Source organism: Pristiophorus japonicus, chromosome 5, assembly GCF_044704955.1.
Source record: "Pristiophorus japonicus isolate sPriJap1 chromosome 5, sPriJap1.hap1, whole genome shotgun sequence".
In the NCBI taxonomy this organism is placed as follows: domain Eukaryota; kingdom Metazoa; phylum Chordata; class Chondrichthyes; family Pristiophoridae; genus Pristiophorus; species Pristiophorus japonicus.
This window is the reverse complement of record NC_091981.1, coordinates 205568683-205593432: the sequence shown is the minus strand read 5'-3', so window position 1 is coordinate 205593432 and position 24750 is coordinate 205568683. Positions and strand designations below refer to the sequence as shown.

At 42.9% G+C, this 24750-nt stretch overlaps 1 protein-coding gene and 1 pseudogene across 8 annotated transcripts in view; both read left to right on the top strand.

Annotated features, from left to right (window-relative positions):
* The first annotated feature begins 5781 nt into the window (after positions 1-5781).
* dazl (deleted in azoospermia-like) overlaps positions 5782-24750 on the top strand; it is a 160051-nt gene continuing 141082 nt past the window's right edge. For 7 of the 8 annotated variants that reach the window (XM_070881249.1, XM_070881246.1, XM_070881247.1 and 4 more), the window contains exons 1-3: positions 5782-5851; positions 16191-16295; positions 22685-22834. In XM_070881249.1, the coding sequence (XP_070737350.1) occupies positions 5825-5851; positions 16191-16295; positions 22685-22834 (282 nt within the window). In that variant the 5' untranslated portion in view covers positions 5782-5824. The remainder of the gene's footprint in view (positions 5852-16190; positions 16296-22684; positions 22835-24750) is intronic. The other variant, XM_070881248.1, reaches the window with a different exon arrangement.
* Positions 14257-16999, top strand: LOC139264572 (small ribosomal subunit protein mS25-like; annotated as a pseudogene).

The window sequence follows — 24750 nt, the reverse complement described above, 5'->3', positions numbered from 1 at the left end:
GAAGCAAAATAATTGTTTAAGGTCTCAGCCATTTCCACATTTCGCATTATTAAATCCCCCTTTTCATCTTCTAAGGGACCAACATTTACTTTAGTCACTCTTTTCCATTTTATATATCTGTAAAAGCTTTTACTATCTGTTTTTATGTTTTGCGCAAGTTTACCTTCGTAATCTATCTTCCCTTTCTTTATTGCTTTTTTAGTCATTCTTTGCTGTTGCTTAAAATTTTCCCAATCCTCCAGTTTCCCAGTAACCTTGGCCACCTTATACGCATTGTCTTTGATTTGATACTTTCCTTTATTTCCTTGGTTATCCACAGCTGGTTATCCCTTCTCTTGCCGCCCTTCTTTTTCACTGGAATATATTTTTGTTGCGCACTATGAAAGAGCTCCTTAAAAGTCCTCCACTGTTCCTCAATTGTGCCACCGTTTAGTCCTTGTTTCCAGTCTACTTTAGCCAACTCTGCCCTCATCCCACTGTAGTCCCCTTTATTTAAGCATAGTACGCTCGTTTCTGACACAACTTAGTATTCACTAAGGAGGACACTAACAACCTTCCGGATATAAGAGGGGTCAGAGGGTCTAGTAAGGAGGAGGAACTGAGGGAAATCCTTATTAGTCGGGAAATTGTGTTGGGAAAATTAATGGGATTGAAGGCCGATAAATCCCCAGGGCCTGATGGACTGCATTCCAGAGTACTTATGGAGGTGGCCTTGGAAATAGCGGATGCATTGACAGTCATTTTCCAACATTCCATTGACTCTGGATCAGTTCCTATCGAGTGGAGGGTAGCCAATGTAACCCCACTTTTTAAAAAAGGGAGAGAGAAAACAGGGAATTATAGACCGGTCAGCCTGACATCGGTAGTGGGTAAGATGATGGAATCAATTATTAAGGATGTCATAGCAGCGCATTTGGAAAGAGGTGACATGATAGGTCCAAGTCAGCATGGATTTGTGAAAGGGAAATCATGCTTGACAAATCTTCTGGAATTTTGTGAGGATATTTCCAGTAGAGTGGACAAGGGAGAACCAGTTGATGTGGTATATTTGGACTTTCAGAAGGCTTTCGACAAAGTCCCACACAAGAGATTAATATGCAAAGTTAAAGCACATGGGATTGGAGGTAGTGTGCTGACATGGATTGAGAACTGGTTGTCAGACAGGAAGCAAAGAGTAGGAGTAAATGGATATTTTTCAGAATGGCAGGCGGTGACTAGTGGGGTACCGCAAGGTTCTGTGCTGGGACTCCAGCTGCTTACACTGTACATTAATGATTTAGAAGAGGGGATTAAATGTAGTATCTCCAAATTTGCGGATGACACTAAGTTAGGTGGCAGTGTGAGCTGCGAGGAGGATGCTATGAGGCTGCAGAGCGACTTGGATAGGTTAGGTGAGTGGGCAAATGCATGGCAGATGAAGTATAATGTGGATAAATGTGAGGTTATCCACTTTGGTGGTAAAAACAGAGAGACAGACTATTATCTGAATGGTGACAGATTAGGAAAAGGGGAGGTGCAACGAGACCTGGGTGTCATGGTACATCAGTCATTGAAGGTTGGCATGCAAGTACAGCAGGCGGTTAAGAAAGCAAATGGCATGTTGGCCTTCATAGTGAGGGGATTTGAGTACAGGAGCAGGGAGGTGTTGCTACAGTTGTACGGGACCTTGGTGAGGCCACACCTGGAGTATTGTGTACAGTTTTGGTCTCCTAACCTAAGGAAGGACATTCTTGCTATTGAGGGAGTGCAGCGAAGGTTCACCAGACTGATTCCCGGGATGGCGGGACTGACCGATCAAGAAAGACTGGATCAACTGGGCTTGTATTCACTGGAGTTCAGAAGAATGAGAGGGGACCTCATTGAAACGTTTAAAATTCTGATGGGTTTAGACAGGTTAGATGCAGGAAGAATGTTCCCAATGTTGGGGAAGTCCAGAACCAGGAGTCACAGTCTAAGGATAAGGGGTAAGCCATTTAAGACCGAGAGGAGGAGGAACTTCTTCACCCAGAGAGTGGTGAACCTGTGGAATTCTCTACCACAGAAAGTTGTTGAGGCCAATTCACTAAATATATTCAAAAAGGAGTTAGATGTAGTCCTTAAGGGGATCAAGGGGTATGGTGAGAAAGCAGGAATGGGGTACTGAAGTTGCATGTTCAGCCATGAACTCATTGAATGGCGGTGCAGGCTAGAAGGGCCGAATGGCCTACTCCTGCACCTATTTTCTATGTTTCTATATCGCTTTTTATGATAACCTCATTGTCTCTCTGTTGTAACTGAGGTAGACCTATAGGATATTTGACGACTGCTGTTAAATGCATGTGTGTGTTTTTAATAAACTATGCCAATTGTTCTGAAAGAATCGTCCCACTGTCAAATGTAAGCCCAGAGAGATTCAGAAATTCTACACCTTCTTTCATATACCCTTCAGGGAATTGTGTTGATGTTGAGCGTTTTCCCTGCCCACATGTATAACATTGCACTCATCCAAGTTATACATCATTTGCCAGTCATGAGCCAAATCTCCCAACACATTAAGGTCTGTCTGAAGCAGATGAGCATTGTCCACAGCCCAAACATTTGCACAAATCTTAACATCCTCTGCTAATTTGCAGATCGTGCCCCCAACACCTACATTTAGATCATTAATAAAAATAGTAAAGAGCAAAGGTCCCAACACCGATCCCTGCAGGACACCACCGGTGACCGGTTTCCAAACCAATCCAAATTCATCTATAACTATATTTTTGCCTAAATCCAGCCAGCCAGTTCTCAAACTAGCTCAATATATTACTGCTAAGATTAGAGGCTTCAATCTTAGAGAAGCCTCTTGTGCAGTAACTTATCAAAAGCTTTTTGGAGATCTAAGTAGACAATGTGTACTGGGCTTCCCTCATCCACCAACTTTAACTTCTTCAAAAAATACAATTAGGTTTGTAAAACATGACCTTTTGTTTAATGAAACCATGTTGGGTGTCCCTAATATGTCCCCGCTATCCAAAATGACACAAAAATTACTGCAAGACCAGTCAGACCACTCATGTAGAGTACCAAAACTTTAGGCAAGTATAGGAAACCTCAAAAAACATCTCCAATTGTACCAGTAGCCAGAAGAAATAATCCAACATATCATCTTCAAGTACTTCATGATCCCTTTAAATAACACTGGTGGGGGTTCCTTCGTGTCGTTTAATGTCATGTTCAGCTGTGCAAGGTTAAAACAGGACATTGGCTGAGTGTACAGTTCTAAAATGGCATTGGTGGATTCAAGTCAGTGTTGCACACTGATTCATGTCATGAGCTCTCTGCCTTGCATGCTGCTGACGGTCAATAGGCACGCACAAATCTGTTTACCAAAATGCGTCCTGTGCACTTCCCATTGGAAGTGTGCAAGCACAACTTGAACATAATTTTGAAACCTTAGGTGGTCGCATAGTGGCGAAAAATGGGCGCTACACTGCTCAATTTAACCCCTATACTGTTTCTAACAGTATAAAATGAAAGTTTAAAAATTCAGCACAGACAAAAAGATAGATTTTTGTCAGTTACCCTGCTTCATGCTTTTGTACTGCTGCCTGATGGTAGTCTATAAAAAGGCATCTGACATAACATTCCTCCTGCAGTGAGAAATAAATGGGGATAGTACATTGTTGAAATGAGGAATGCTGCACAAAAATTCTGCTGCCAGCAAATAGTTTAAGAGCATAAAATAAATAGTAAAGATGGCTGAAAGATATTGATAGGTATACAGCAGTTTCCCTTCATAACACTTAGGCAATTCAATAAATATGCACAGAGTACTTTTTTTAAAAAGGAAAGCTTCATCCTGCTTTTCAACACACTAAGACAAAACAATTCCAATCAACCAGTTGAGGTAAATATAGGCAATATGGAGATGTCCCTACCATTAATAACTTAATACTGCTTATATAAAATATCTAATACCTTACCACTCTTAGCGCAACCCTATCTCCAGTCAGTGGAGGACTTCCCCACCCACACCCTCACCAGAATGTTTTGTTCCAAAAGCTGATTGTTTAGCTGCAACAACAAAAAAAGCACTCAGACTATCTTCTAGACAAAAATCATGGGCATTGTTGATTCTCATCTTGCCGACAAGGCTTGAAGGGATGGTGACTATATGGCAGGCACAGATTTAGACCTTTGAGCACGACAGATTAATGTACTTGTCTTGGTGTGGGTGCTACTTACTGTTATTAACAGCCCACTTACTAATTGTTACCTGTCAAAATGGGACTATAAAATTGCACCTATGTCACTTTTGAACTTGGGCTTTCAATTGAAAACTTTTTAAAGCTGTTTTTTTCAGGCAAATGTAACCTTGTCTTAATAAAACTTTCTTCACCCCAAAAAAGGGAGAGTGTGAGCAGGGGTAGGGGTGGCAGGATAAAGTTAAGAACACAACAGAAGACTGGAAAAGCCCAAATATACGAAGTTTAAATAAGACAAATGTTTATGTAAAATAAGAGTACAACTTGGAGTAAACGTAACAAGTTAAAATAAAAAATGTGGTAAAAATAACACTGGCGAAGCTTAATTTTATTTTTACATGCTATTGTGTCTCTGATGCTGATTTTAATGAAAAGGACAGCAATGAAACCATTTCCAGTACTTTATTATTGTAGTACGAGTAACTTGTAACCAAAACAGGCCATCCAGAGACAAGCATTTCCCTGAACTTCTAAGAGTTACTAGATATCTTGCCCTTCTAAAGTACAACCAAATGGCGCAATACTAGCAAGCTTAAAACTTACGTCTTTTATTTTATGACCTCTCTCATCACTACTGCTGTTCTGCATTCAACATGGTCTTTTATGCAGCTCTCTGATGTGAAACACGAAGACATAAATTTAGCCAAAGCTACATCGCCAACCTGAGACAAAGGCATCAAATCACCAAACGTTTATCCAGCACATATAGAAAGCAACAGGGTTTATAATACTCGTGGTAGAAACAAAGTTATTTTTTATAACCGTGGGTTTGAGACATACAAGGATTACAATGCGAGGACGTTTGAGTACAAAGACTCGCCAAGTGCCGAAGGTGCGAGCTGTGGTCAAACTAGCCAATGTTTAGGGTCTGTTTCAGTCCGCAGAAGCTCTGACGAATGAATACAAACTATACAAGTAAGCTCAGTTGGAGAGTTAAATATGTATAATATACAAAAAGCGGAACCGAGGGCGTCACTCCTGAAATTAGACTGAGTTGGACATGTACCACCCAGACGATAGCTAACATCTTAGCTCTGTGTATATCTAATAATTCTATATTTTTAATTGCAGCGGGGTGGTTTCACTCCTCATAAATTTCTGACTTCGAAATGAGGGTGGATTTTAATCATTAGCTCAGGGTCCCGCCGCAGGTGCCTGATCACCTCCCTCCATTTTTGAACTTTAAAATATTTTGGGGCGTTGAACGGTTCTTCATGCAACAAAATGGCGGCCTTTGGATTCTAGCTTCGGGTCACGCGCCGGAGTGGGCGGAATCTACTCGCCGCGAAAGCGGGCTGGCTTGGACTCTACCATCGCCCACCTGTACAGGATACATCGAAAATACACTCATTTCTACTGTCATCATTTTGGCTTGCTGTTATGGCGTTTCGCGTCCTAACAAATGTTGTACATATTATTAGTATAGGGACTATTTACCGGAAAGGGTGAATAATTACTAAAATACGATGACTTTGTAACTGCCCCTTAGGCTCCCCCTGCTCGATTAAATGAGCGGTGGTGACCGACCCCACATATAAATAGTGCGCGCGGCGGAGGCGCGTGTTGCGCCGAGTCTGCTGGTAGGAAGTTAGCAGATGGTGGTGAAGAAAATGGCCGAAATGGTAAAAAAAAGAAATGGATGGGGGACATAACCCACGATTAGTCTCCATGTTATGTGTTCACGAACTGGTTTCAAAAATGTGTTGGTTAATTAACTTATGATAAAGCAAAGCTAAAGCTTGAGCCACGCGCTGCGTTCCCCAGAGCCGTGAAGGGCGGTGTGCGGCTCTCGACGCCTGCGATTATACACCGAAATGGCCATTTTTCGACGCTTCCAACATTTCTTAAATTTCATGGCGATTAATTGCTGCTTGGACGAGGCAGGAAGAAGGAGGGAGTGTGTGGGGTGGGGATTACTTTTTACAACTTCATTCCCACCTCGTCGCCTTTCAGTTGAGTTTAGTGTTGAAGCCAGTTGTTCATTTTTTTTGTAACTGGTTACGTTATTTTATAGTTCGCTCAGTTGGCCGATGCCCTGCCGGCCATGAACGCAATCATTACATGCGTTTCAAGCCCCTCAAATACTTCAGGATCCCGTTATCACCAATGTGGCGATGCTTAAAGATCGACTTATGATGGCCAGGAACGGCAGGCAAAGTGGGGGTAGTGTTAGGAGACGGGGAGTCGAAGTTTGATAATGTTCACACTTGATCTGTTCCACCGTCCACATCGCTGTTTTTAAAAAGCAATTAATTAAATTGTGCTGATGAAACCTCAAGGTGGAATCACTTGGGTTCACATGATGGATTCATATGAGAAGTCATTTGTCCCATCTCAGGTCATCCATCCAGAATAGAAGATTTACATTATTATTCCATCATGTCCTGTTGAATGAACCAAAAGTTTTTGCCTCCAGTCCAAAGACCAAAGTGTGGGATTACTCTTGTGTGTGGAAAAGTTATGTTTTGGATGTTTTTTTTCACCATTTCTTATTTTACCATATATCAAGTAGTGTTGTGGATTAACCTCACCAATGCCAATTAATTCCCTTTGTGACAAACTGAACACCGTGTTGAAAGTGTTATCTAATCAAGGCACTGTTCAGTCTTAGAATAGTATCTTTTGACTTGTACTCTGACCTACCAATATAATTAAGCATTTACCTTGTTTTTGTGGTTATCACTGATGTGACATGTTAAGTGCCAAATATATTCTGCTTAGGTAGTTGTCAGTTGCTCTTTTGGTTATTTCTATATCGTCCATAGTATAATTGTGATTTTCATTTTTTCATGCCATTGCTTAGAATCTCACTATTTTGTATTGAATTTCATCTGCCACTGATTTGCCCAATTGCAGGTTTTATCTAATTTTTGTAGGTCATTGGCTACTGATTCTTAGCACAGTGAGTGGAGCTAATTGAAGGGTAGGTCAAAAGATTGTTTTGAGGAGGCCACAGAAGTAGTGGCAGAGGGGAGGGATTTAGGGATGGAGTTTCACAGCCTATGGCTGATGTGGCTAAAAATTGACATCAGTTGCTGGGCGGTGGTGTGGGATGGATGACAAGAGGCAATGTTCAGAAGAGGCCTATAGGAGGTTGTAGCAGTAGAGTGGTGCGAGGTTGTGGAGAGTTTTAATGAATAAGGCAAGAATTTTAAATTGGGTGTGCGAGGAACCAATGTAGGTCAAGGGGGTGGGGTGGCGGTGGGAGGTTGATGATTTGTTCAGCCTAAGCAAGTGGCTGGGAAGACGGATGGTATCAGTGATAGAGTTTATGCCGGGCATTGAAACAATGGTTTTGTGACTGATCCAAGACTTGATGTCAGATGAGTAATGTGGAAGTAATTGTGAGGTAGAGAGAAATAAGAAAGATACATCAAGTGTGTCATCGGTATATAAATGGAAGTTGATCCAATGCTGGAGATGATGTTGCCAAGGAGATGGAAAAGGAGTAAACCAAGGATGTATCTTTGAGGACTTGGGAGGGGAGGGCAAAGCCACTTCTGGAGATCATAGTCGTACAGCACAGAAGGAGGCCATTTGAGCTATCTTGCCTGTGTCGGCTCTTTGAAAGAGCTATCCAATTATTCCCACTCCTCTGCTCGTTTCCCACAGCCTTGTAAAATTTTCCACTTCAATTATTTATCCAATTCCAGATCATCATAACTGATTGCATTTATATTTTTAAGTGTTCTGCTATGGATGGAAACCAGAATGGAGGGATTGTGGTAGAGATGGAGCTGGGAAGTGACAATACGTCAGATGGCATTGAAGATGGTGCTATAGAGTGGATGGATAGATCCAGGATGGGTTAATATTTTTAACATTATCTGAACTTGACCAGTTTTCATTGGGTTTTCAGTAGCTGATTTGATATGTATGGAGACCTAGTTTCAGATACCACAGGCATCCTTTGTATACAGGAAAACCCACTTAAAATTTGCACAACTCATATCTCCCATCTCCTATTGTGGTAATCTGAGAAAGCATTCAGCATTGTTTGCTTACTCAGTAAGTTGCATGTCCTTGTCAGGAAGGATGCAGTTCTGTGTAACAAAGAAGGTCAGGTAAGTGACTTGAAGGTAGGCAACAATTGGAGCAATAGTAACCATAAGTTAATTAGATTCATAGTGAACACTGACGTTTTGTTTGTTGCCAGCCTCTTGTCTGCATGCAAAGAAGCCCATCACATTGTTTGAGTCTCTAAAACGACTGAGAAATTGGCATATGTAGAACCCCCCACTTGCCTAAATACTCAATCCTTAAGGGTAGGTTGGTAAGACCCCATGTATGTGCATGAGTGAATCTGGAACTTAACTGACTAAAACTACACAAGTTGCCAATATAGATTACTTGATTTTTTTTCACTTATCAGCTGGTTTCATCTGCGTTGTAATAAGTGCATTACTTCCCGTTGCCTCATTTATTTTAGTACCGCAAGACTTATTTACTGCTATTCCTACAATAGCCTTGCTTGCTTGTAGCTGTAATTTTGCTTGCCGCAAAGCATTCTAATGGTGCTCCCAAGATTTTGAGGGAGATGGGCCAAGAAAGTCAGGTGTGATTGCAACTCAGGTTTATATTAGCGCCTGTCCTTACCCCAGGACCTGAACTTACTGACCTAGGTAGCCTAACCTGGCATCTTGGATGATGCCTCTCTTCACGACCATTGCTTCACAATGGAGGCTGTTAAACTATGCCATTTCCTGGAGGCTGACCTACAAAAAAAACACATGGACAGCTCCTCCCTTGGGTGTGAAAGCCAGGACTGCATCAGTCTGTTATGCTACCGAATCCTTCCAAGCTGAAATGTCAACCGTGGCTGAGTCAGAAGGCTGTGGGTTCAAGTCCCACTCAAGAAACGAGCAAAAAAAAATCTAGGGTGACACTCTAGTGCAGTACTGAGGGAGTGCTGCACTGTTAGGTGCTGTCTTTCGAATGAGACACTGTCTGCTCTCAAAGGTGGATGTAAAGACTTCATGGCACTATTTCAAAGAAGAGCAGGGGAGTTCTCCCCAGTATCCTAGCCAATGTTAATCCCTCAATCAAATCACTATATAAAAAAAAACAGATAATCTGGTCATTATTATATTGCTGTTTGTGGGTGCTTGCTGTGTGCAAATTGGCTGCAGCATTTCCTACAATAGTGACTACACTTCAAAAATAGTTAATTGGCTTTAAATTGCTTTGTATGTCCTGAGGTTGTGAAAGGCTCTATATAGATGCAAGTCTTTCAAGCTACCACTGGCAACATATGTTCAGTTCTGTTGAGCAACTGAGCCCTTATTTCCTTGTTTTCAAGGAGAAATGCATTCATCAAGGCAAAAAGGCATCAGCTTAACATGGCCCAGAATGTTCCTCAGGTGCCAAGGTTTCCAAGAATGCAGAATATTGAAGATGGGACACAGCCATCCGAGTACTCTTTGTTCTTCCTTGCATGTGCACTCTGCTTCAATTAGTACTGGCTCCTCGAGTTCCCTAATGTATTCTGGGATATTTATAGGTATGTTGATTGAAAACTTCATAGCAGGATGAAGTGTGTGTTGTGTTGTGTAGTGCAGCCTTGCTCTCGGCCACTGACAGAGCAGCATTTCAGTACTTCCAGGCCTACAATGATCTAGGGCTCAATTTTGCCTAAGCCTGTTTTCTGGCGTACTGTCGGAGTTACGCCCATTTATCTAGGCCAGAAATACGGCAGAAATATTTTGCCAAAGTTTCCCTGATGTATAATTCAAATTTGGCGACGCGCAGCGTGTCCAGTCGCCTCGGGGAACGGAGGCTGCTGTCTGCGCCGAAAAAACTATGCTGCACCTTCCGCACATGCGCGACAACAAAAGTGCCATTTTTGACATTATTTCAATGGACGTGCATGCGCAGTACAGCTCCGAGTTGGCAATTGGCCATTTTTTAAAGAGCCAGTTGTGTGTGAGAAGGAGCGTTGTGAAAAATCGGATCTGCAGCAATACAAGATGCAACGTGGTTCAAGGACCAAGAATTTCTTACAGGATGAAGTGGAAGCACTAGTTACTGTGATTGAGACCAGATGGCAGGAGCTGGACTCCAGCAGAGGTCACACAAAAGTTCCATCCAAAGAAATGAAAAAACGCTGGAACTAAGTTGCAGAAGATTACTGCGCAATGGTGACCACCACGAGATTTGGAGGTCAGTGTAAAAAGAAATGGCAGGACCTTGGTCACGTAATTACTGTAAGTAATATTTGAATTTATTCAATGGAATTATAAATGTGACCAGCTGTATATGTCCCACCCAGCAGAAAGATACCCTCTCTTTTTAAAAAAAAAAAATTGCATTTTCATCTATTCAGAGGAAGGTGGCACATAATAAAAGGGAAAGAACTCGAATAGGAGTCGTCCTTGCAAATTTGCAGCCACTCACACCCTTGGAAGAGAAGGTTGCTGTTTTGATGGGTCCTGCCTGGAGAAAAGCAACCACCACTGCACAAGCTGGGCCCACACTCGAGGGAGAGGGTAAGTCCTGTAAATTCCACAGTCTGGCTTTGCTAAATGTTAAGTACTGCGTGGGCTAGCCATGCTTCGGTTCCTGGGGATGTCTCCCGTCAGCTACACTTCGGTTGATGCAATGTACTATCATTCATCGTGGTCCTTCAAACCAGCTTGCTGCCTGTGCTCTGTGAGCCTACTCATGCCACCCACCTTTCCCCCTCCTCTGCTGCTAACCATTTGTCTGTGTTCTGTTATATTTTGCAGAAATTGAGGCCAACCCTGACAATGCAGAAGATTCAGACGAGGACGAACCTGAAGAGCAGAACATCTTCCAATCTCACCCTCCAGACCAAGAGCATGAGAATGTGGAGATGGAGATGGATGAAGCCCCCACTGTTTTACTGACTTTGAAGGTGCAGGTGCCGCTCATTGAGGCGCCAGCCCCTTCCGTGACTAATGGTTTAAATGTTGGTGGGACATTCCAGGTTTCCTAGAGTCCGAGGTTGAGGGTCCCAGTGGTGTGATGCAGTGAGGCACACCCAGGGCCCCACCTTCTGAGGCTGTGGGTCCCAGTGGTGGGGTGCAACAAGCCACACCCAGGGTCCCACCTTCCGAGGATGTGGATCCCAGTGGTGGGGTGTGAGCCACACCGTGGGAGGAGGGGAAGGAGAGCTTGCCCGTGCTCTCCTGAAGTGCAGGATCAAACAGATGTGGTTCAGATGATGGCAATAAGTGGGGAGAGCATTGATCTTATGCGATTACTCCTGGACACAATCAGTGGGGTTGGTGATGAGATAGCGGGACTGTCGGGAGAAGTATCAGCAATCTCACGAGAAATGGGAACGATGTCCGTGACCATGAGGGAGGGAAATGTCACAGGTAGGTGATGTGCTGTCAGTGAGCATCAGGGATGGACTGTCAGAGATGGTGCAAACACTATCACTGAACATGAGGGAGGGAATGTCACAGATAGTTGACAGTTTTGTACAGGGCGCATGAGGGACGGCATGTGGGAGTTAGCTGCTGCAATAAGGGAACACGCCCAGACCCCGCGCCCATTGATAGAATCAACTGCCACTCCCACTCCAATCCCCATATCAGCCTCTGAAGATGCCCAAGTCGAGCCCTCCACATTGCTGCCTGCCACCGCCCCTCTTTCCCCCCCCCCCCCCCCATAACAGATGCACACTACCTGAGATCTTAGAAAGAATAAGCTTGGTGCCAACCCCAGAAACACTGCGCAGGGGTTGTGGAGTCACCAAGACCAAGCCTGGCGGGATGTCTTAGAATAAGGTGGAGGAGAGATTGGTGCAGCCTTTCTTTGCTGTTATTATTGTTACTGTTCTCAAATTAAAAGTTTTTTGTAAGTTATGTAAATTTACAAGTTTAAAAGTTTGTAAGTGATCGTAACTGAAAACTTAAAAGTTTGATGCAATAATTTTATTAAAGTTAAGTACAAACTGTTAAACTTTTGAATAAAATATATTTTACATTAAATCTGACTCATTTTCATTATTTGTTCCATTATTAACACAGCAGGCAGGACAGGTTCTTTGTTCTCTCCCAAGATTTGTATGGATGGACATCTGTCTTCCCCCTGCCCCCCCCCCCCCCCCAAACTCATTACAGTCTTGTGCCAAGTGCAGAAGCCTTCCGATCGGCACCTCCCTCCCCAGGCTCAATGCAGAAGCTCTCCGATCGCCACCTCTTTCACCCCCCCCGGGAGCTTGTTTTCCAGCTGAGCCCGTGTCCGGGCGTGGGGCAGATACTGATGGCCAATGCTACAACCCTCCAGCTCTGCTTGAAGACGTTCAATGGTGGCGTGTGAGTAAAAAAAAAAGTAAAACCTCAGAAATCCAAGAAACTTCCATGTACTCTGTTGAAAGGTAAAAAAAAAAAGTTGAACTTTATTATGGATATTTCAAGTGTTAGAGACTCCCTCCAAAAACTTCGATGAAAAATAATGGTGTCTTTAAGTGCCGATTTTTCAATGTGTGCTGCTTTCTGTTAACTCACCAGAAGGTTTTTCAGGAGTGGCCAGATACGCTGACCTAGGATTAAAAACATTTTGGGGCAAACTGTGAAAAATGCTGAAAACTGGCACAGACATGAGGGAATGCCCTCTATGACTTCAAAAAACCTAACCTAGAAAAATTGTAACTAAAGCAGTTATGCCAGTGCAGATTCCAGGGGAAAAACTTCGAATTAAATAATTACACCAGAAAAAAACGGTGCAAATGACCTGGGAAAATTGAGCCCTAAGAAAGGGACAAATGTTAGAAAGCTAGCTCTCCTGATGCATCTTCAAATAGAGCTTGCATTTCAAGATACTTTTTTTGTGATCTTTCTGGTTATGTATGTTTGAGTGTGCAAGAAGGAGGAACAATACACTAGCACGTTGGTACTAGGCCTGAGGTTGAGTTGGGCTGCTGCTTCACCTTTTCCTTGGCGTCTGATTTATGAGCCTTTCTCCATCTGGGACCTGTTCACTTGAATTTTGTGCTATCTTGTATAAGCAGAAACCTGAGATGTCAAAGGAACATATGAGCAAGTAACCTGTGTGTTGGTGAACAAACAGCTAAGTCGTGTTAGTGATTTGATGTGTAAAGCTCTTGGAAGATATGTGGCATGCTGTAAATTGTATGTTGCATCTTGAATGTGTCTCCTCATGCTTGCATCGGGCTTGCCATGAATGAACAGTACATGTGAAACAAATTGGCAACATTTTTTGTGGTGCAATCTTGTGCTTTTGACCTGGTAAATGGTACGGTTGTGTAGTCTTTGCCACATTCCTTAAAGTGTGCCGTCTTCTTGGAGAGAAAGCAGGAAAGGGGTACTGAGGTGAATGATCAGCCATGATCTTATTGAATGGTGGTGCAGGCTCGAAAGGCCGAATGGCCTACTGCACCTATTTTCTATGTTCTATATTTCTGCTATTCCTAGCCTTGCTGGTCTTTATATATTGCCAGTAATGCCATCGCAAGATTTAAAAAAAAAGAAAAATCAGCCCTACTCGTGATCCCACTCTGATCATGATTTTTTTCGGGCTATGTTAATCTTTGTCACCGCCTCCTTATTGGCTGCTGAGGACACGTGGGTTGGGGCGGGGGATCTACGACCCCCTATAGGTCCACAAGAGAGTTTCAAGGGGACGCTCTGCACTGCTTTGTCATGTGCTGTAAATGGGTCGAACTGCACTTTCTGAAATATGGAAAACGAGCTCGAAGGTTTACGACATCATTCTTGCGCAGTAAGCAGGTGCACAGAAACAGAACAACCAGAAACTGCGACAATTGTTTCCTCAGCAGATAGATCTGTACAATCTCAATTTCAATTAAGCCGTTTGATTTTTAATTGATCACTTGTCAATTTCCGACCACATCAACACTGCATTCTCTTTGAAATTAAACTTGATATTAATTTGAAAAACTCTCTTCCACTTGCAAAATCCCCATCCCCTCTCTCTCTAGAATCTTGCAAACCTTGTAAGATGTAGTTTCCCTGAAAACTTTTAAATGCCCCAATATAATTCGCATTCTAGGGTAATTTGCTGCCCGTTAGCAGCCATGCCGATGAAGGGTCGGTTCCCGGCATTCTGGCCGCTCAAGTTCCTACGGAGCTGTGCTTTGGTGCTCAGTGACTCTGAAGATCCTGACACTGAATTACAACATGCACTGGGAGCGCAGTGATCCATCAAGAAAGTTTGTTTTCGTCAACGTGCCTCGGATCCAGTACCAGAATCCCTGGGTTCAGACTAGGGCAGTAAACAGGGCTTTAAACTAATGAAACCCTTGCCACTGGATAAAGGCCTAGCTCTGTCAAAGGCATGTGGTGGCTGATGTGCAACGGTAACCACACGTTTTTAAAAAAAAAAAAATCCATGCGCAGGCATCTTCCACCCCTGGAGTTCAAGACTGGAACACTGGGTCCTCCATTGAAACATCTATGAACTCATCCCTCCTTGTGTAGAAGCAAGTCATCCTTGTTCGAGGGACTACCTATGAGATGAAACTAATGAAGGAGGGAGGGAGGATTCAGGAAATAGTAAATTTAAAAGCAGCAAGAGAAATGTCAAGGCTCTAGAGCGGCACAGAATTTCGGGTAAAAATAAGCAGAGTGGGTCAGGAAGGGACAGAGAGTAACAAAGGTAATAGGGCATCACTGACTAAAGTGACATCAGGGAAAAATAGAAAAAAGTCAAAGCTAAAAGCACTATATCTGTGCAAAGCATTCACAGCAAAATAGATGAATAGCGCAGGTAGAAATTAATAGGTTTGATCTAATAGCCATTACGGAGACGTGGTTTCAAAGTGACCGTGGTTGGAAACTAAATATTCCAGGATACTTAACTTTTAGAAGAGATAGTCAAAATGGAAAAGGAAGATGGATAGCTCTGATAAAGGATGGGATAAAGACAGTCGAGTGAAAGAATCTTGGCTTGGAAAATCAAGAAGTAGAATTAGTTTGGTAAGAGCTTCGAAACAGCAAGTGGCACAAAACATTGGTGGGAGTTGTTTATAGGCCCCCAAACAGTAGTGGTAATTTAGGGCACAGTATAAATCAGGAAATTAGAGGTGCATGTAACAAGGGTAATACAGTAATCATGGTGTCCCTGCCGAGGAGCTGTTCAAGCTGGCCCCGTCAAGGAGGTGGTGTTCGGGCAGGACCCCGCCGAGAAGCCGTTCGGGCTGGCGAGGAGGCCCCAAGATAAGGGCAGCGGCAGGGCCCCGAGGTCGGTGGGATTCCGGAATATTTTACGTATTCCGGACGACCCTTCCACCGATTAGTCCAAATTCTGGAACTCCGGATTCTCGACATTACATCTGTGTATCTAAGTTTGCTGATGATAAAGCTAGGTGGGAATGTAAGTTGCGAGGAAGATGCAAAGTGGCTTCAAGCGGATATAGACAGGCTGAGTGGGCAAGAAAGTGGCAAATGGAATATGATGTGGAGAAATGTGAAGTTATCCATTTTGGTAGGAATAATAGAAAAGCAGAATATTTTTTAAATGGTGAGAGAATGGGAAATATTGCTATTCAGAGGGACATGGGTGTACTTGTACATGAATCACTAAGTTAACATGCATGTACAACAAGCAATTAAGAAAGCAAATGGTAAGTTGGCCTTTATTGTAAGAGGATTTGAGTACAAGAGTAAAGACGTCTTACTGCAATTATATAGGGCCCTGGCGAGACCACACCTGGAGTATTGTGTACAGTTTTGGTCGTCTCAACCAAGGAAGGATATACAGGTACAACGTCTGAAATCCGGCAACCTCCGGAATGAATCCATGCTGGTTTTTGTGTTTTGCCAGATTTTGGACCTCGGCGTTCGTCGCAGCTCGCAGATCCACTGATCCTCATTGCCGGCCGATTCTCGCCGCCCGCAGCCCCCCTCCCCCCCCCCCCCCCCCCCCCGGCGCTGTTTTTTTTACCGGTTTCCTCGTCCTTCGCCGCCCGATGTCTCCATCTAGGCCATCTCAAAAATGTTTGTTTTTCAGCCAATTCCACTCCAGATTCGAGACGTTGTACCTGTACTTGCCATAGAGGGAGTGCAATGCAGGTTTACCAGACTGATTCCTGGGATGGGAGGATTGTCCTATGAGGTGAGATTGAGTAGACTTGGCCTACATTCTCTAGAGTTTAGAAGAATAAGAGCTGATCTCATTGAAACATACAAAATTCTGACTGGGCTTGAGGGTAGATGCATGGATGATATTTCCTCTGGCCAAGGACTTTCAAACCAGGGGTTAGTCTCAGAATAAGGGGTCGGCCATTTAAGACTGGTGAGAAATTTCTTCACTGAGGGAAGTGAATCTTTGGAATTCCAGCCCAGAGGCCTGTGGAAACTCAGTCGTTGAGTATATTCAAGATAGAGGTCGATAATTTTATTGAATATTGAGGGAATCAAGGGGCATGGGGATAATGCAGGAAATTGTCGGAGGTAGATCAGCCATGGGCCTACTCCTGCTCCTAATTTTTATGTTCGAAAACCTGGCACCATCACCATTTCTAAGATTTTATTTGGGTGATGGTGAACAAGTCTTGGTTGATGTAGAAGGAAAGAACTACAAAGAAATCGTTTGTACGTGTGAAGGAAATCCTAGGAAAGAGCCGAGAGTTACTGCAGGCGAATGAGCAAGCGCAGAAGGAGCATTCACGCCCTGTACACTTTGGGCCCAAGAAGTACTGTCTGCAGAAAAGCATGTGTGAAGTGGAAGGAAAGGTTCCCTGCCCAGGTTTGGTACATTTACCTGAGGAAATGACTGGGAAGTATTGGGTGGCCCAGTTAGTCGGGACTGCTGTGTAAATAAAGCATTTAGCCAGAAAAAAAACACTGGATTCTGTAACAACAAGAATTTAACAAATCAGGAGCCATTTACATTGAAAAACTATTACCCACTGGATTTATATAAGTTCAAATTAAATATAATCTATAAAATCACCGAGGCAAAACAAGAAGCTAATTAATTAAATCTGCGGTGACACCTTATCAAGCTGAGCGCAGCTGAGTAGAAAATATATTGTTTCCTAAATTAATTTTCGATAGCATTAAAAATTCTCTCCAACCCTTGAGATTTTGCACTAACTGTAATTAGTGTCATTCTGGGGGGGCATTTATGTTTAATGAATTTGCATTGATACTAATATTCTCAATTAATATTCATGTTAGCTGATACACTATTAAGAATTTGTCAATTCTTGACAGAATTGTTGATCACCAGCAGTAACAAATTTCACTAAGTAAAATAAATAATATGTTCAATTATATAAATTTTTTATACAAAAATTTTAATGTTTAAACCTTTTTTCATCTCAACCTGAGTGGAATCATTAAAATTTGGCAGTATAACCCTCCACCATCTAGTTGTGCAAAGTACAGGAAGGTGTTCTGCTCCTGAAATTTAAAGCATCTTTGCCTACATTCCGGCCATGTAATAATCCTTGCAATTTAATCTAAAATATATCCAGCGTTTGCCACATATTTTTCAGATGCAATAATATAGTTTTTGTAAAGAGTTGTGACCTGTTGGAGATTAAATAAAGCAATTAATGAGGTTCATAAATGAACTGTCAATTTATATTGGTTCATGTTCAAAAAAAAAATAGCAACTCATGATTTACCAAATCTCATGATTTTTAAGAGTTTGTCTCATGATTTATGAGACGGTATGTTGCTGTTACTGTATTGCTAAGCCTGGCTGCCATGACCTAATTGGCATAATAAATTGCTTTCCTCTAGTGATGGTGATCCTCAATGCAACCATCTTGTACAATAGTATGTCCATTTTGCTGACCGTAATACAGGGTCGGATGCTGTACTCATGTCACTTGCACACAATTTATGTTGTGTATCTCTCCCCAATGGGTTTACTTTTACTTCATTTTTGTTTGGCAATTCTTTCCCCAAAAGATTGGCAAATGTTTAAGAACCTTTTTGAAAGCTTGGAACAATTATTTGATTGAAACATCTGTGAACTAACTCATCCATTTTTGGTGTGGAAGCAAGTCATCCTCGTTTCTAGGGACTGCCTATGATGATGATTGGGTGACGACATGGATCAGATCTGTGAGGGCCAGGTGATTGCCTGTAGACCTTCTGTGGCCAGAAGTTTCCAGTGTGGACAAGTCTGGGATTGTGGGTGCCAAGGTCACCAGTTTGTCTCTAGCCAGCAGAGGGCAGGGGTATTTCAACTCCATAGCAGTGTTGCAGTCTTCAGATTCCTGCTGTGTTGTATAGTGGTTATGTTACTAGACTAGTAATCCAGAGGTGTGAACTAATGATCTGGAGACATGAGCTCAAATATCACCATGGCAGCTGGGGAATTTAAATTCAGTTAATTAAATAAATCTGGAATAAAAAGCTCATCAGTAATTGTGACCATAAAACTACTAGATTGTCTTAAAAATCCATCTGGTTTAGGGAAGGAAATCTGCTGTCCTTACCTGGTCTGGCTTATATGTGACTCCAGACCGGCAATACAATTGACTCTTAACTGCCCTCTGAAATGGTCTAACAAGTCAATTAGTTGTATTCAAGAAGGCGGCTGACCATCACCTCGAGCAATTGACAATGGGCAATAAATGCTGTCCCAGCCAGTGACCCCCACATCCCAGGAACTAAAAAAAAGGAAAAAACCCTCTGGTCCATCCAACCTGTCCTGCTAAATTCTGGTGGTGGCAAAAATAGCATCCATTCAGAATACATCCAATATGTGAAATGAACATCTTGAATTTATACAAATGAACTTTTTCTCAGTTCTTCAAGTAGAGAATTGTGGTGGCTGGGGTAAGGAGGTGGCAGTGTTTGTGTCTCATTGAAAAGTCTCATTAGTTTATTAAATGCCAGTGTTTATATTTTTCTTCACAAAATTGTAACTAATGAAACCTGTTGAAAGGGCTGGTATATTGTTACAACAAAATTCTAACAAAGTATCAAGTTAAAAGGGTTAAATTATGACGACAGTTTGTATAGGCGAGGCTTATAATTCCTCGAATATAGAACATTAAGGGGGGATCTAACTCCGGTATTCTAAGATGATTAAAGGATTAGATAGGGTAGATAGAAATTATTTTCTTTGGGAGAGGGCAGAACAAGGGGGCATAAAAATAAAATTTGAATTTTTTTGTTTCCCGCCTGTTTTCTGGCCAATTGTCAGATGGGAAGGCCTGCGGTTGTAGGCCCCAGCCGAGGACCGGAGAGATTGGTGGGGGTGGCGCGAGAAAGATAGTTTGCGGAGGGTACAGGGGAAGAGATCGCCTGGGGGGGGGTTGCGAGGAGGGAGGGATTGCGAATCGATGGCGGATCGCGGGAGGGCTGAAGTTCAGATCACGGGGTGATCGACTGATCATGGGGAGGGAGGCAGGGAAACTTTGGGGAGCTCCTCCTGGCACAAGAGCAGTCCTGGAAAAGCATGAATCTGCTGGATTCAGCAGCACCTGCCTCCTTTCAGCAGCCTGGCTTCCTCGAGACCTAGGAATCCTGCTCCACAGCTATTAAATCTGCATGGCTGTTGAAATCTGAGGCACGTAGCCTCAATAAATATTATAATTCCTGACCCCTTCTAGTGCAGGTTACTTGCTGAGCTCCCAACCTGTTCCGGTTAAACCGAATTTTTTTTTAAACCCTTTTTCCCTCCTGCTCATCCTGCAGGGGGGTGGGGGGGAGGTTAAAATTCCTCCCAATGTATTTGAACTTTTTTATGATACATTTATGTCAGATGTATTCAAAACTGCTTTCTTGTCATAAACTTCCTTTAGGACTATGATGATTGCTGTTCAGTTTGTTACTGGGCCATGCACAGCCTTGTTCCAAAAATAGTTTGTTCAGAAACTTTACATTCTGTATAGAAGAATGAGGGGTATTTGCCAATTGATGCAGATTGGTATACCTAATAATAAAACCATTTCTAAACATTTAGCAAACTTGGTAGCAGAATGTATTGCATTATGTTAGATCTTCAGCATATTGTGATCCATAAGGAAAGAAGTAAAGTTTATTATTCTTGTGTTATTTATGTGTGTATATGGGCTCAAGTTTCGGACACCCACTAGAACGGCGCACATCGGAGAGGCCCATCTAATTTGTAGAATAAAAATTGCGCCGAATACTTACCTCGCGATTCTCAGATAGCTGTAGGCCCATTTCTAGCTCGACGCGGCACAGCAGCAGCTTCTGGGGGCGGGGCTACAGCCCTGCGCCAAAAACGGTGCCGGCAGCTGCGCGCATGCGCAGTGGAGGCTACCTGCATGCGCAATGGCTCCCGCCCCTCCCAGCGCATCTCGTCTCCCGGGCGACGACCCTATCCCAGGCCGAAGGGACGTCTCCCCTATCCCGGGCTGAGTGGCCTGACACATCTTACTTCGTCTTTGGCGGGGCCCGCCCAGCCTCTTGCTGGGGGCAGGCCCCGCCCGAAGAGTCGTCGTCGGTGGCTGGCGTCTTCTGTGTGCGGGCCCAGCCCGAAGTCCTCGGCGGGGCCCGGCTTCGTTGGCGGCAGCAGGGCCCGCCTGCATGGCCTCTCGCTGGGGGCGGTCCCCGCCTGAAGAGTCGGTGGCAGCCTGGCATTGGCAGCATGCGGACCCTAGCTCTAAGATCTCGGCGGGGCCTGTTCAGCTTCTTTTCTCTTTTTTTTCTCCCCCCCTCCCCCTGTTCATCCTCTCCCTCCCCGTTCATCTCCCTTTCAGCCCCACCCTTCTCCCCAGTGCTGCAGTAGGTGAGTAGAAATAATTTTTTATTCATTGAGTGATTTAAAAAAAAAACATTTTTTTAAAATTTATTTATCATTTATTAGTGATGGCTCTTTATATGTAAAAGTGAAGTGTTTAATGTTTGGACCCTCTTTTCCCCCCCCCCCCCCCCCCCCCCCCCAATCTCTCGATCCCTACGCCTGATTTCTAAGTGTAGAGCATACAAAAATCTACACTTACTCCGTTCTAAGTTAGTTTGGAGTAAGTTTTCGCTGCCTAAACTTGCAAAACCGGTGTAAGTGGCTGTACATGCCCCCTTTTGGTAAAAAAAAATCTGCTCTAAAAAGAAACTATTCTAACTCACTAGAACTGGAGCAAACTTACTGCCGAGAATTGCAATTTCTAAGATACTCCATTCTAAACTAGTTGCTCCAAAAAATAGGAGCAACTCGGGCTGAAACTTGAGCCTTATATGTACAAAGGGACTCTTACAGATATCTAGAGAATGACTTGAATGCTTTTACAATGCATTACCTACATAATTTGTCAACTGAATCTGACTGGTGATCGGAAGAATGTTGGGTTTCCTACCATAACTGTTCCTTATTCTTTGAAATCTGAGTCTCCAAATACAAAGCTCCCTGCTCTTTGGTTCTCTGTTTGGTGCCCTTAAATGTCTGTTTTAATTCCTTGTGTGAACTCTGTCTTTCTTTTCAAACTGGGGATGCAGAATAGAAATGGAGACTGATTGATGAAGGTGACTGCTCTGTGTTCCCATATTCGTAAATGAGTGTACAGGTTGAATCTCCCTTATCCAGAAAGCCCTTATCTGGAACCACCCTTCGTCCAGCCACCGGATGGCACATGCGCAGAACTCCGACATGAACACATTGAAGCCCTTCCTTGCTGCTGACTCCCGCAATCACTGACCTGACCCCGCGATCTACCCCGCCCCTCCCCCCCCCCCCCCCCCCCCCCAATCATGATCTCTCTGCCGCACTCCCAGCCCCAAGATCCCCTTGCTCAGTACCTGTACCATCCAATTTAATGTGATCACCCCTAGTCTGGAAAAATCCCTTATCCAGAACAGGCCAGGTTCCGGATAAGGAAGGTTCAACCTGTACCATTATGACAATCCAACCGTGTGTATGGAGAGATTGAACTGCAGTCGCAGAATGTGGAAGATGACCATATCTGTATAGGTAATTGACATGATCTACTTTGTATATTTTTATTCAAATAGAATCAATTACCTCCAACCATTCTGTAGTTCCTGCTCTTTTACCCTTCTGGCAATGCAAATTTTGTCATTGGTAGGGGAATCCAAGATCTCAGAGGTCCAACCTGAATAAGAAACTTATTTGTATGGAAAAAGTGGCATGAGCTTTATGCTCAATGTGACAAATGTTAATGCTAGGGCATGGAAACTTTTCTGCTATTAGTACCCAGTGTTAATGTTTAGAATTCCTACGTTTTGCATATCTCTGGTTGAATTCATAGTACAAAACGACCTTTTGTGTCTTAAGAATTCTTCTTTAAAGTGTTGGGGAAGTAATTTTAATGTAAAATACCAGTAAATCTATATCATTTTAATAGTCTAGCAGGAGATGCTACTGGTTCACTTCATGGAGACCAGCCATTTTTGGTTCTGTCATTAACACCGATGTATCGGGCAACAGCTTCATATGGAAACCTGTAAATTGCCATTTTGCACAGTCTTGAATATTGATCTGAATGCATCTAAGGTGGTAAGAGTGAAAAGTTACCAATTCTTTTGTGAATTCCTAAACATTTCTCTTCTTTTCAGTCCGGAAGAATCATTGAAGCACAAGATAGTGATGTCAGTCAGGAACTGGAGAGTCAGTCTTTAGCAGCACCCACAGTGAATCGAAGATATGTCTTGCCAAGTGGAAGAATCATGCCGAACACAATTTTTGTTGGTGGAATTGATTTTGAGGTATGCTGTGATATGCTAATTTTTGTTTTTTAATTGGAATTTTAATTTGTGACAGTTGTAAACCTGTTTGGCTAGCTATATGAAACAACCTGCATTTCCTCTTTTATCCACAGTATAGCATCATGTACAGTAGATGAGAAAGTTTGCTGCCTGTTCAATCCACCCATATCTAAAATGGCAGAATAGCAGAAGTGCTACTTTACTGGTAAAGCAATTGAGAAATAATAGAACACTGAAAAATATATTAGCATCTTAAAATGTGTTTTGTGTAAATAAGTGTAGCATAAAAATAGCAGATGCAAAAAGCTATGGCAATAACTGAACAGTACTGTTTATTCATGTAAAAAAAAATACACTGATCAAACTTTATTCTAGGGCATTCATTCCATTTGATTTTAAGAGTTTTTCATTGGATAAAAAAGTTACGCTAAAAATTAACCTTTCAGTTTTGCATCTCCATGGCCAAGAGGCCAATGGTACCTAATTTTTGTTTTCCTCTCCACTGCTGGAAGAAGCCACAGCCTTAATTTAGCAATAACCCAAACAACAAGGCTCAAATTAGGAACTGAACAGACCTGCACTTTCCTTTTTTCCATGGCATTGAACATTATTGTGCTAATTATGTTGCATGTATATTAGTATGCTGATGGCCAGGGACTTGCCCCGTTGAAACATTCCAATTTAAGACCTGGCAGTATAATTTAAAAAGAAACTGAATTGGGAGATGATTTTCAATTCGCATGTCTGTTTTACCATCATAGGTGAGTGTCATGACCCCAAAAATCTGATCACCATCTCACATGCCTGTTCTGTGCTGAAAATATGCCTGTTGGCATTTGGGTCGGGCCACCTTTTAGATCTCCAGCACACCTGGTTGAAATTGGCAATGCCTATTTAAGCATATACGCTTATGCAGTTTTAATTAGCTATGCTGTCCAATTTGTACATTCTAAAAGAGTCATAGAAATCATGAGCAGGAACTGCAAGAGAGCTCCATTTTTGGCAGAATTTAAATGATCATCAGCTGCCCTCAACCAAATTACTGGTTAGTTTATTTTGACTGCGAGTGTGCTGCTTTTGTGTTTTGGGGAGTTTTAGCTTAAGGAACTGTTTCAGAAAGTAATTTGGTAAGTCTGCAGAGTACTTTTGACCAGGAGCATCTAGCAAAGTTCTGTTGGGATTTAGTGAGTGTGGTGCCTGGAATGTCTTTTTTGGCAGAAGGAGTAGAAACAAGGTAGCGTTCAGGGACATGTAGCTCCAAATGGACGAGGCAGGAGGGAAGCTCACAGGAGGCATTTTCCCACTAGAGTGTACAGGCTAAGAACTTCATACCTGCAGTTCATTGAGGAGCAGTGTGTGAGGAGGCTCCACTTGGCCCATTCTAGATCACAACTACTCGTTGTGTGAACATTTGCTTCCTCATGCCGCCTCTGGTTCTTTTGCCAATCACCTTAAATCTGTGCCCTCTGTTCACTGACCCTTCTGCTACTGGAACGAGCTTCTCCTTATTTACTCCTAGCAAAACCATTAATCTTCTATGCTCCAAGGAGAACAACCTCTTTAACTTAACAACTTCTCCAGTTTCTCCACATAATGGAAGTCCCTCATCCTTGGTACTATTCTAGTAAATCCCTTCTGCACCCTCTCTAAGGCCTTCCTGAAGCATACATAGAATTCTGTAAAAATGTTATTTACAATGAACTTTAAAACTTCCATAAACTACTGATCACCCTGGTGCAACCCCCTAGTTGTCTGTCTTGTGTTCTTCTACCTACTTTAGTACTCCTAAGAGGTTTCCAATGGCTTAAGTTTGGGAGGCAGAACGCTGCTATGCCTCCAATTTGGGCACTTGAGATGGCTGTGGTTGGCGTCTCGAGGTGCTCGGGCTTGAGATCTCACTGCAGACTAGCATCTCG